The sequence below is a fragment of the Rhinoderma darwinii genome, chromosome 5, assembly GCF_050947455.1.
Source record: "Rhinoderma darwinii isolate aRhiDar2 chromosome 5, aRhiDar2.hap1, whole genome shotgun sequence".
Lineage (NCBI taxonomy): Eukaryota > Metazoa > Chordata > Amphibia > Anura > Rhinodermatidae > Rhinoderma > Rhinoderma darwinii.
In genome coordinates, this window is record NC_134691.1 from 95,906,457 (window position 1) to 95,919,827 (window position 13,371).

The 13,371-nt window shown below is 40.4% G+C and overlaps 1 protein-coding gene across 1 annotated transcript in view; it reads right to left on the minus strand.

The window, feature by feature from the left end:
* Positions 1–2,356: 2,356 nt before the first annotated feature.
* The window catches only part of DSG2 (desmoglein 2), a 48,230-nt gene continuing 37,215 nt past the window's right edge, over positions 2,357–13,371 (minus strand). The window contains exons 12-15 of the mRNA XM_075826311.1: positions 11,816–12,046; positions 10,534–10,655; positions 8,645–8,986; positions 2,357–4,288 (exon numbers count right to left, since the gene is read on the minus strand). Of these exons, the coding sequence (XP_075682426.1) occupies positions 3,272–4,288; positions 8,645–8,986; positions 10,534–10,655; positions 11,816–12,046 (1,712 nt within the window). The 3' untranslated portion in view covers positions 2,357–3,271. The remainder of the gene's footprint in view (positions 4,289–8,644; positions 8,987–10,533; positions 10,656–11,815; positions 12,047–13,371) is intronic.

Sequence of the window (13,371 nt, forward strand, 5' to 3'; positions counted from 1 at the left end):
AATATAAAAAAATAAAAGTTTATACCTACCCCCGGCTGTAGTCATGGCGACGCATCCCTCTGTTCCCAGCGCAGGCCGAGCTCCTGGGATGACGCGGTAGTCCATGTGTGACAGCTGCAGCCTTTGATTGGCTGCAGCAGTCACATGGGATGAACAGTCATCCCAGAAGGCTGGGCTGAACTTAGAATAGAGGATCGTGTCACTAAAACTACAGCCGAGGGTAAGTATAAGCTTTTTTTTTTTATTTATTTTTTTAGTTTGAAATAAAGAATAGCTTTTTTTTCTCATTTGCAGTTTTTGCGGCGGAATTAGTGTTTCCGCCGCAAAAGTCACAACACCATTCTTTGTTGCAGGCACCTTTCCATTGAATTAAATAGGGAAAACCCACAACAGAAGAGAAGCGATTCCACAGCATAAATTGCGGATTATCTGCAATGAAATCCGTTGAGGTAAATCCGCAGTGTAACCCGCCCTGTGTGTTCCTTACTATATTTTATGCCAGTTTCTGGCATAAAATGACAGTGAAAATCTATACCAGCTCCTAGCTGCCGTAGATTTTACTCTGTGGCGCACGGACAGCCGAAGATGCAACAAATTTAAGAGGCATGGGCCTCTTAATACATTTTTCACATCTTACTCCTGAAAGTGTTAAACTAAAACTGGCGTATAATAAGCCAGTCATCGTAAATCTGGATTAGAAGTGTCAGCTGAAATCTTATAAGTATGGGCAGTTTGGAGTTCCCACTAATTTATTATATAAAAGGGAAGGCATAACAGTGCATTAGTATATAAAATGAGCTGACACCTATATGCAAATAAAAATCCCCAGGTCTCACGTAAGGGAGGCTGGTGCTTGTACAGACCCCATGACTCAATCAGGAGACGTTTGAGGTCTATCCTACCAAGCATATCAGTCATGCTATGGCTGAAATCACACATGATGTTTTTGTTTTTTTCTAGCTAAACACAGTAGTGGATACAAAAAAAATAAGGAGACATAGCAGTCTTTCCTTTATGTTTGGATTAACTCCTGACTTAGGCTACATTCATACGAGAGCGTCAGATTTGCGTGCGCAAAAAGACGGAGCGTACTTCCTGCTTTTCATGTCAGTGTGCCATCAGTGTGCATTGCGTGTGGCATCTGTTTTTCATGTCCGTGCAAGCATTTTTTTTTCTTTTTAAATTCTCTGCATTTATTAGCCACTGGTGCATGAAACACGTACAGCACGCGGATGTCGTCTGTGTACCGTGCAGGGTTTTCAGGCACCCATTGACTTCAATGGGCAAAAAGTGCACCTGAATAGCCCCATTGAAATGCATGGGTCCGCGTGCTATCAGTTATTTCAACGGACAGCACATGGACGAGGGACATGCTCATCTGAATAAGCCCTTAAAGCTGCATGTGTGATTCCAGCCTAAGAGCCAAAGAGTTTGTGGTCAATTTAGGGCACACTTAGTACCTACTATTCTACTATCTAAAAGACGTCCTTATCATAGCAACCTTTTATAATGAGAGCTTTGTTTTACTTCTGTCACTGCATTGTTGGTATTCTAACAAAAATGTACAAAACACACTCCAATGGATATAAAGGTTACTTCTAATTAGTTATTAACATAATTTGCTTATCCCTCCCTCACACATGTCTAAATTCATAAGTAAAAAAACATTAATATACAATCATAAAAGCTAGCAGTTTAAAACGAAAAAAAAAAAAGTCAAATAACCAAAAATACTTTCCAGTGATCGACAGTTTGTGTCATATGTACATCATATACATAAACCCATTTTTGAATAACGTAAAATAGGCACATTTTGCAAACAAAAAGCTATATTTAAAAATATGATCCTAACAAAAAATATTTACCTGCAGACTTTGATTTTAAATTTTTCATTTAATCAGAATTGTAGCAGATCTTGGCCTCAACTAGAAATGTATAAACATTGAACACTCTGCTTGTATGACAAACCGCTTTTGCCATAAGCAGAGAACTAGCAAACTTTTACAGGAAGGGGAACGGAGGTGTGATAATTCCAGGATTAAAATCAGTTTGGCCGACAATTATCTTACGCAAATGCTCAAATTTAATATAACATCAATATAATCTGATGTGAAATCATAAAAAATGCAGCAAATTATTTACCAATCAATCAGGGAATAGAACATCTTTAATTTAAAAAAACAAGAAAAAAAACTAATTAAAACTACTGCCTGAGTAGCGTTATGTTGTGGTAGTCGGAATACATTTAGAATAAAAGTCAAGGACAAAATCACTGCTCTACCAGGAATACTTTTAACGCCATGTTTAAACAGTCAAAGGTGGATATTAAACAGTCAAAAGGTGTATGTATACACACACACACACACACGTTTAGTTTTTGGGGGCTTGTTGATTATGACGAATTTGTGCATTTATATATTTTGGTCATGCTGTAGAAAAAAATTCTAGAAATATGTATTTAAACATGTGAAAAACAAAAGTAGCAATTACAGCAGTATAATAGAATTCGGGTATGTTCACAGGCAAAATCAAAAACAGATGAAAATGAGGGAGCTGTTTTCAAGGGAGAACAACCTCTGATTTTCAGCCGTTTTTAAAACAGAAAAACCACTCCAAGAACTACCCCCCGAAAACTCTGCATGTGAACATACCTTCTGGTGTTTATAGTGTAGTTACTTTTGAATACAGATTTTTGGATTTATGTTTTAATAGCGTCTGAAAAGATTTATTTAAATGGACATATTGTAATGCTTATGGAATGGATAGGTGGATAACCACAAAAACCTAAACATCAGAAAATTTTATTTTTTGGCACAAATTACTAGTATAGGTAAATATATAGTACTAGAATTTCTCATAAACATTCCTTAGCCCCCCTCCAAAAATGTTTTAAAAAATTTGACTACAGTAATACAATAAATAGAAGACAGGGGGATGGAGGGTGATGCAGCTGCAGACTCTGCCTCATCCGGCGTTTTAAGCTGCATGCTATGAGAGGAGGGAGGAGCAGCAGGGAAAAGATATCCAATTGGATCAGAGTGCATCACACCAGGAAGAGTCCGTCCCACTCATGGAGATAAATTTGCATTTTAAAATGAGTCAGAGTTATGGAAAAAGACCCCACAAATTCTGTCTGCACAACATTTAATATACATCTACATAAGGAGGGATTGGAATTTGTATTTTTTTGTTTTAATGTTAGGTCTGCTATAAAAAGTATTTAAAACCAAAAATTTTCACAAAAGCAAACAAAAACCAAAAAGTTCAACCATTAGGAACGTGTGTACTGTACAGTGCTGAATTTGGTCACCCTGCTTGAGGACTTCTCTACATGATTACTTGCAGGCTGTAGCTCCTCCACCAAATAACCTCCCTGTTTAAAGTGCGTTTGTCCCTGCACACCGCCATCTAAGATTGAGACGTTTTCCTTTACTAGGCTTTGACCCCCTGACACTTCTACTGGAATCCTAGCGCTCCCATTGACTGCTGTTATAGGAGTGTAATGCCTTTCCGTCACTACTACATTCTGCCCCATGGACTGATCAGGAATGCTTAGGGAGGCATTTAGATTAGAGCTAGGGGCGAGAAGCCGCTCTGTTACCAGCATATACTGTGAATCATGAGGCTCACTCCTGAAGCCAGAAAAACCTTTATCAGATTTGATCACCCTCTCTGTTACCATAACATTTTCTCCCTCATGAACGTCAACCAGGTTATGTAAACTAGAGGCAGGACGAATGATCCTCTCAGTCACCAATACATTCTGTTGACGGACTGGCTCGAGGAATATTGCGGGAGCCGTCGTGTATGATTTTTCTGTCACAAGCACGTTACCTCGCATAACAGGCTCTTGTACATACCTAGAAGACACAAAAGACTCCTCAGCCACCACATTCTGCCTAACCACACTTTCAGGTTCCGACCTTTGAACCTGGGATTCTGATGACAAATAAGAATTATCCATAGCCTGGTAATGTTCTTGCATGGTCTCTTCACTCTGGACTGCACGGAGATCTGTCATGGCTTCAGACTCTAAGGCAGCTTGGTTAAGCTCCTCATAGGATTTATATTGTGAAATTTGGATGCCACTATTTACACCTTGACAAATCTCCGCCAGGGCTTTGAACTTGAATCCTAAGTCATCCAGGTAGTCACCTTCAAATTCACTTTCAATAAAACTACAGCAGTCAACTGATCCAGCAATTGAACCTGTTCCTTCTTGTGAGTAAATAAGAATACAATCCTTTGCTGCCTGAGTCAGATCTTCATCAGCACACCCCAAGACTTTCTATAAAAGATGAAAGAACAAAGTATTGTTAACTGCAATGACAATGTAATAAGAATTTTATGAAAATTTAATGATACAAAAGTAACTCCAACTTTAAACAATTTTATTTTAAAGGTCCAACATTCTATGCTGAACATTTTCATTAAATAAAACTTTTTAGGGGTTGGAGCCTCATTTTTCTGTCACAGAGCTACATATCCCCTGTATAGCATAGCATTAAATTATACGATTCTGGATGCCAGCAGCAACCATTTGGGGTCGATTCGGAGCTCCATACATTTTTTTCTTATTGCGTTCCAAAGAAGCTGTATGAATTTATTCTCGTATTTGTGGAATGGAGCCTCAGTCTGCAGGAAAAAGGCCAAAGAGTCCTTGTTCTTGTGATCAGCAGTTGTCCCAGAGGTTGGAAACCCACCAATAATAACGTTATGGTAAACCCTAGTCTTATGCCACAACCTTATTATGAGAGGAATTCTCATAGTATTGTGTCTGGGATGCAATGTAGAAGGAAAAAAATAAATAATATTTGAATATCTGCAGAGGATTTTTTCAGACAGACATTACCTAAATCTTTATTGAACGTTTTAAAAAACACAAATACAGCAAGGTTACAAAAGGTCATATTGTAATTTGTAAGGCCACATTCACACGGCAGTGAAAAACGGCCGTCACATAGCCGTTTTCAGAACGATGTATCTCTATGGGTGTATTCACACGGCCGTTTTCTAACACTGTCAAAAAATAGGGCATGTCCTATTTTTGGCTGTTTTCACGGCCAGACAGCGCCCTGGGGGAAGCCCTTGACGTCACTGCCGGGAATCTCCTCTGGCCAGTTATTCCACTCCTAGAAGAGTCGCTATCCATATCTGACAAGAGATGTCAGTGTATCCTCCTGGAGTGGTGATTCTGCTCTTGGAGGAGCCCTTGGCGTCACTATCCACATATGGACAGTAACATCAGGGGATCCTCCTGGACGGGAATCCCCAATGGAGGGGGGGGGGGGTGTCGTGAGGAGCTATCTACAGTGGGCACTGTGGCGTTACGTGGACACAATCTACAGGGACATTGCGGCACTATCTACATGGCACTGGTGTTTTCAGGAGATTTGGCCAACAAAAAAAACGTATTTTTTCTTTTTTAACGGCCATGAAAAAACGGATGGCAAACGACCATTAAAAATGGACAAATGGACTGAAAATGGATGAAATTTTGGAGAGACGTTGATGCAAAATGGCCATGAAAATCTGACTGTTGATCAGATTTTAATGGCCTTTTTTTTTCACCGTCGTGTGAATGTAGCCTAAGTGGGCATTCACACAGAGTTTTTGTGCCTCTTTTGTTAACACGGAAACCGTGACGGAAAACACGCCAAACAATGGCCGAAAATACCTCCCATTGAAAAAGAAGTGACATGGCCTATCTTCGGGCGTTTACGTCTCTGACCTCCTATTGAGATCAATGGGAGGGAGAAAAAGCGTTTTTCGCTGTGTTTTTTGCCTGCGGCGCTCAATGGCCATGGCCGAATGGCGTGCCTAAGGGAGCTTTTACATAAGTATAGCAACATACAACTGAGCTGACTACTTGTGGTGTAGTGAGGCAAAAAAAAGACCAGGGGAAATGAAGAGGAGAAAAAAAAAAAAAAAAGAAAAAAAAAGGCCCTCTAGTGTAGGGCTGGGCAATTAAATCTGGAAAACAAACCGAAATTCAGCGCAGATGACCGAGGCCACCTTGCACATTTAGGTTTTTTTTCATCTTCTCCCCAGTTTAAACTGTATGTGCGTCTTCAGGACACAGATGCAGTTGAACCCTATAGTAGAGCAGGGAACCGTCCGTTCCCTGCTCTATTATTCACTGTATAACGTTGGCCGTTTGCAGCTCAGCGCAGACAGGCACCATGATGTCACTGCCTCACGCCTGTCTGTGCGGAGCCGCGAGCGGCTCAGCACGCATGTATTCATAGTCTGCTGCACTTCTGGCATATACTGGCGTTTCAGGCAGCTTATTGGTCCATGGTCTGTTCAATGCCTGCCCCATTTACTTCTTGTTTAGTCTGAATTCCCTCACGCCACCGTGTGCAGACAGTGCCCGACCAAATGGTATATACACGGATGATGGGGGCTATATACAGGGATGATGGCAGGCTCCTGTATATATTTGGATGGGTATTACCCCCGTACAATTTATATATAATATATGTCGGAGTAACTCACACTAGGTGTACACCACCGATTGTCAATGTATGATTGAAGGAACAGGGGGAGTAGGAAAAGTAGTGTGTTTCATAGATATAAAAAATAAAAAATACTTTATTATTAAATTGTTATTAAAAACAATGTTGGATGTAATTTACGTTGCGCCAAAGTCCCCTAGATTGGCACAATATGACAAATTATGTCTAAATTAAATTGCTCCAATTCTATAGTAGTATATTGATTTATATAGACGACTGACCTCTCAGTGTTGGTGAGAAAACAGTCAATTGCAAGCAAAAAAAATTATTATTAAGGTTCCTCCAACGGGCTGTAGATAAAGCCCAGCGATGGGGAAACCCCTACATCAATCTTGCTGCAATGGGTTCCATGTACATGCATATAACTGCATAGATTGCGTGCACAAATATCCTGTGTGAGCAGACACGACACAGCAGAGTCGAAACTGCTGCGTGCCAGCAACTACACAGGAGTAGGAAAGGAACAAGCCACAACAAGTGACAGCACTGTTGAATTGCCTAGATAGTGACCTGTGAATGATGTATCAGCAAATACTCTGCCCTGTCAGGCAGTCAATGACTTGCGAATCACAGCTTGTGTGTTATCATGTATGTGTATCTCGGCATAGCAGAGTTGAAACTGCTATGCTGTGACAGCTCTGCAAGGGGGAGTAACAGATCGGCCGTGCTCCCGGACGGGCGGCCACACAGGCAGTGTGCCTGAACAACGAGCTCCAGTGCCTTGCAGGGGTGAGTACCCTGCCTGTCAGGCAGTTAGTATACTGAAGCACAGTTTCTTTATTATTTATTATGTAAGTTGAGCTGCCAGGTCATTCACACACACGTGGTGAGGGCTGCATGGCCGATCTGTTACTCCCCCTTGCAGAGCTGTCACAGCATAGCAGTTTCAACTCTGCTATGCCGAGATACACATACATGATAACACACAAGCTGTGATTCGCAAGTCATTGACTGCCTGACAGGGCAGAGTATTTGCTGATACATCATTCACAGGTCACTATCTAGGCAATTCAACAGTGCTGTCACTTGTTGTGGCTTGTTCCTTTCCTACTCCTGTGTAGTTGCTGGCACGCAGCAGTTTCGACTCTGCTGTGTCGTGTCTGCTCACACAGGATATTTGTGCACGCAATCTATGCAGTTATATGCATGTACATGGAACCCATTGCAGCAAGATTGATGTAGGGGTTTCCCCATCGCTGGGCTTTATCTACAGCCCGTTGGAGGAACCTTAATAATAATTTTTTTTGCTTGCAATTGACTGTTTTCTCACCAACACTGAGAGGTCAGTCGTCTATATAAATCAATATACTACTATAGAATTGGAGCAATTTAATTTAGACATAATTTGTCATATTGTGCCAATCTAGGGGACTTTGGCGCAACGTAAATTACATCCAACATTGTTTTTAATAACAATTTAATAATAAAGTATTTTTTATATTTTTTATATCTATGAAACACACTACTTTTCCTACTCCCCCTGTTCCTTCAATCATACAGGCTCCTGTATATACTAGCCACCATCCCTGTATATTACCCCCATCATCCCTGTATATAGCGATGATGGCTGGTATATACAAGGTTGATGGGGTAATTTACAGGAAAGATTGGGGTAATATACAGGGACCCCCATCATCCCTGTATATAGCGATGATGGCTGGTATATACAGGGATGTTGGGGTAATTTACAGGAAAGATGTGGTAATATACAGGGAACCACATCATCCCTTTATATAACCCCGATCATCCGCGTATATACACAATTGGGACGGGCACTGTCCGCTCGCCATGGTGGATGGGCATTGAGGCTAAACAAGAAATAAACGGGGAGCGCATGGAGGACACTGCGGACCAATAGGATACCTGAAATGCCGGTATATGCCAGAAGTGCAGCGGAACCTGAAAATGTGCAGAGTCACACAGACCGTGGGAGCAGAGGGATCTCCTCCACTCGTCGTTGGAGCGGTGTTAGGCGAGTATTCTTTTTATTGGGCACTATTGGGGCATTATACTGCGTAGAGGACAACTATAGGGACATTATACTGTGTGGGGGCAGTGTCAGGGGGTATATTTTATACAGAACATAATCCAGAACACAAAAAGTAACATAATACGGAGTTACTTACATCATAAAAATAGCCTTTTATGAATTCTTCACTCAGAGCTGCCTGACTCCCGGCACCACCAGCAAAACCATAACCACTTCCAAATCCTGCTCCAGCACCAGCTGCTGAGCCCAGACCGCTGATCATTCTCATGCCACCACCAACAGCTGTCACTTCTCCTCCACTCATGAGCAACTGTTGGTCTTCATAATGTCTATCCATTACCATACTGGAATGGTACATATCCTTGGAGTAACCATATCCTTCCATAGATGAAATACCAAGGCCATCTCTCATGCCGGCACCAGCCCCAGCGCCAAGTCCTGCTGAACCTACTGTTCCAATCACAGATTGAAGAGCCGCCTTGGGTAACAAAACAGAATTATCAGTGTTATTTATCAAAATTAAATTTTTTTGTTCACGCCGAATGAGCAATAGAATACCAAAAATGCTAATTTAAATAACATCTCTCTTTGAAGGTTAACATGTAAATTCATAAAGAAAACTAATAATATATATATATTTTAATTTTTTGTAATATTTTATGGGTATTTCTAAGAATTGACAATATGCGTGCCATAAAGCTCATGTATATAATATCAAAACTCAAATAGTATTCAATGACAGTAGCCCCTAGGCTATTACTGCTTTAGGCCTCATGCACACAGCCGGCCGTGGACTGTCACCCACATTTGCGAGCAGTGCTCCCATTATAAAGTATAGGAGCACAGTCTGCAAATTAAAAATAAAAATAGGATATGTACTATTTTTTGCGGGGTAATTTCTACAGTCCAGACACTTACCCGTAAAAATACAGGAAGGTGTCCAAGGGCCATAGAAATGAATTGACCAGCATTTTGTTCTGCAATTACAGATCTGTAATTGTGGAAAAACCCAAAACTGAACCATTAATTTCATAAAAGTTACAGTCGTGTGCATGAAGCCTCACTGCAGGAATCCATAAATGTAAACGACAGCTGTTGCATTGGTAATAGATAACTGCATGGGGTGGTGGTGATGGGATACACAAGTGTCCTGATAATGAATACACATGAAATCCAACCTGGAATCTCGCGAGATTACGAGGTAAACGAGATTTCGTTTCTATTGCGAGTCAGAAGTGTCAGGATTCTCAATACACATAACGTCCAGGCTGGATGGTCATGTGTATTCATTATCAGGAAACTAGATTAACGTTAATCAAGTGTCCTGATAATGAATACACATGACCATCCAGCCTGGACGTCATGTGTATTGAGAATCCTGACACTTCTGACTCTTTTCTCTGAGATTTCCAGCAAGAGAAACGACATCTCGTTTACCTCGTAATCTCGCGAGATTACGAGTGGCTTGCTGCAATCTCACAGAAAAGATTCAGAAGTGTCAGGATTCTGAGTACACATGACGTCCAGGCTGGATTTCATGTGTATTCATTATCAGGACACATGTGTATGTGGCTGCACATCGTTCTAGTAAGAACGCTGTGCTGCTTGTAAATTAATGGAGATGAGTGTATGATGCTGACTGGTCACGGATTGGTCAGCGTCATACACATAAACACACCCAGTTAAAAACACAATACACGCCCAGTTGGACATAACGAAATAAAAACGCCCAGTTGTCCATTTCAAAGCTCATTTGCATATATATATAAAATAGCTCACAACTTGGCAAAAAATGAACATTTTTTAAAAAAACAAAACATTACTGTTATCTACATTGCAACGCCGATCACATGCAATAGGAGATAGGGATTAGAGAATCTGGTGACAGAGCCTCTTTAAGGATCAGTTCACAAAGTATTTTTCTGCCTGCAAAAAAACAATGTGAACAGGGCCTCAATCTGAGATAGGAAAGTTAGGAGGTTGTTTGTTAAAAATAAAATTTTCTAAAAATTAAACAATACTCACTGTATCCACAGGTTCTGGACCTTCTTTGTTGTGTATAAGCATGGACTGCTCAGGACCATCTACAGCTAAAAATCCCTTTTCTCCTGAGCCACACGAGCATAAAAGCAACAAGAGTGGCACCACTGGTGGAACAAACAAGAATAAAATGTTATTTCCCATGATAGGTGTAAACATAATAAAGCAACAAATCAAAAAACATACAAATATAAACACCATGCAATTACTCTAAATAGCTTGATGGGTTATTTTATGTACAAAAATGCAAACGTACCATCATTTTAACCAATGCTAGATACAATAAAACGTGTTTTTAACATTTTAAAATAATAAAACTAACTATACGTATAGAATATTTTACTAGCTTTATCCAATTCAATCTTTTCATTAGAGAAATTGCCATGTGAAATGCAGAAATCAATCCAATAAAAAGACAGCACAAAGTCAGAAACAGTAAATGAAGACTTGTCTCCCTGTGAGTAGCAGTATCCAGCAAGTTATTAAAGGGGTTGTCCATTTTCAGAAAATTAATGATATTTTTGGTATAATTAAAAAAGTTATACAATTCTCAATATACTATCTGTATAATTCCTCATGGTTTTAGAGATCTCTGCTGGTTGTTATTCGGTAGGAACATTTATGGTTTACTTCCAGTGGATACATTTCTATCCTGGTCATGTGATGGACACACAGGTGCACGGCTCGTTACAGTATCTGTATCAGAGCTGGGTCTTCTAACGATCCAAAGCACCTGTGTGTCCATCACATGACCATGGACAGAATTTTATTTGCTGGAAGTAAACAATGAATGTTACTACTGAATAACATGCAGAGATTTTGAAACCCATGAGGAATTAATAAAAAGATAATATATTGGAAGATTGCATAACTTTTAGATTATACAAAAAATATTAATTTGCTGAAAAAGTGGACAACCCCTTTAAGGTCAACCACATATACAACCCAAACAGGGATTTATATGTTGTGGTGTTCACCAAAGAGCCCTTTTCTCTTGGTTATGGTAAAATAATTAATAAAAAAAAATCATCAGAAAAAGGAAATACACCCCTTTGCCCCAAGGGACAGGTTGCTTGAAAATACATCATGCTAATAAACCTGGCAAACAAAATCTTAAGATAATGTTATATAGTGGAAAAAAAACCTCTTTAATTCACCAAACAACCTTTACGTTCACCTCAATCATTTCACATGCCACACTACCATTATAGCATCAACTACAGCACGGACACAAAACTTAACAAAAAGCGTATGATTGTATACTTACATAGTAATAGTAAACAAGCAAGGATCATAAGAGCAATTGCACCACCTCCTAGGCCTACAGAAGTGTCAGTCATCCTATCACTGCATGCATAACCAGCATTGTTACAAGTACACACTGATAGTTTCAGGACTTGTTTTTCTGGGCAACTTAATCCTTGGTTGTCCGTTATTAGAATCTGAACTTGATGTGGTCCCTCCCATATAGTTTTGGGGATCAGTTGTGCACTGAGACCTAGGGGTACAAAAATAGGACATTAAAGAACACAGAACCCATTTGAAAGGACGGATTATAACATGTACACGTAGAAGCTGCACTTTAAATGCATGACACATTAATATTGTAATGTAAAGGATTGTCACAATTCAGATGTCAATTAGAAATGTCAGAAAAGTTAAATGAGGTCTGCCAGTTGAGAGCACCACCATTTTCAGAAATGGCCAGTGAACAGGTGGCCACACGTGCCACTATTAATAGGAGTGCGGGTTAAATAAGACCATGACACAGCAGTGCGGTAATACCAAGTCTCTGGCAAAAAGCCTACATAAGGCCCCATGCACATGCCCGTCATTTTTGTCTGCAATTACGGACCGTAATTGCGTATCAAAATATAGCTCCATTCATTTGTATTTCTACGGACACCTTTCCGTATATTCACGGGAAGGTGTACGGGACGTAGAAAGCATCCGGAAAAAAATAGGACATGTCCTATTTTTGGATTTTACGGACCATGTTCCCATAAGTTATAATGGGAACACGGCCATCAAATGCGGATGACTGTCCGGGGCCGGCCGTGCCCGTAATCACGGACCGTGGTTACTGGCATGGTCGTGTGCATGGGGCCTAACTGCTGATAGCCTGCTGTAAAGTAATAAATCTGCAAGCCACAATTCTGCAGCTTCTAGATAATAGACTGTGCCCTTTGGATGGTAAAATAATATGGGTTTGGTTCAATGTCACTGCTGTTTTTCCATTTGCTTTGTTACACTTATTACCCATTTTGTACTACATTGTACGGAAGCACAAATTATCATTAAAGGGAAGGTGTCATGATCTCTTTTTTATCATATTGCTTTTAGTATGATAAAAAAAAAATGTTTTATTTGTGTTCGTGTGTTCTACTTTTTTTTTTATTTTTACTTCTCTATGGGGGCTGCGATTTTTTTTTTCATCTCTGTATGTGTCGATTAACGACACATACAGAGATGGAATGCGGCACATACATCCCCATAGAGAATGCGAACGGGAGCCGTTCCATTCACTGCAGCGTACGCCGTCTGTGTGGGAACGGCGCATGCGCCGCTCCCACACATACCAAAACGAAGCTCGTTCGCAGAGCAAAATCCGCCGCCATTTTCATGTGGACCGGAAGCTGCTGCCGGACAGTCAGATGACGACTTCCGGCCATATGTTCAAGGAAGCGAAGGCGCAAGGAATAGGAGCGGAGGCGGCAGGAGCAGGTAAGTTATGTTTGTGATGTGTGTATTATGTTCGTGTATGTTAGTGTTATACTGTCTGCTGAGCACTGTATCTAATCCTCGCACAGAAAATGGCGGCAC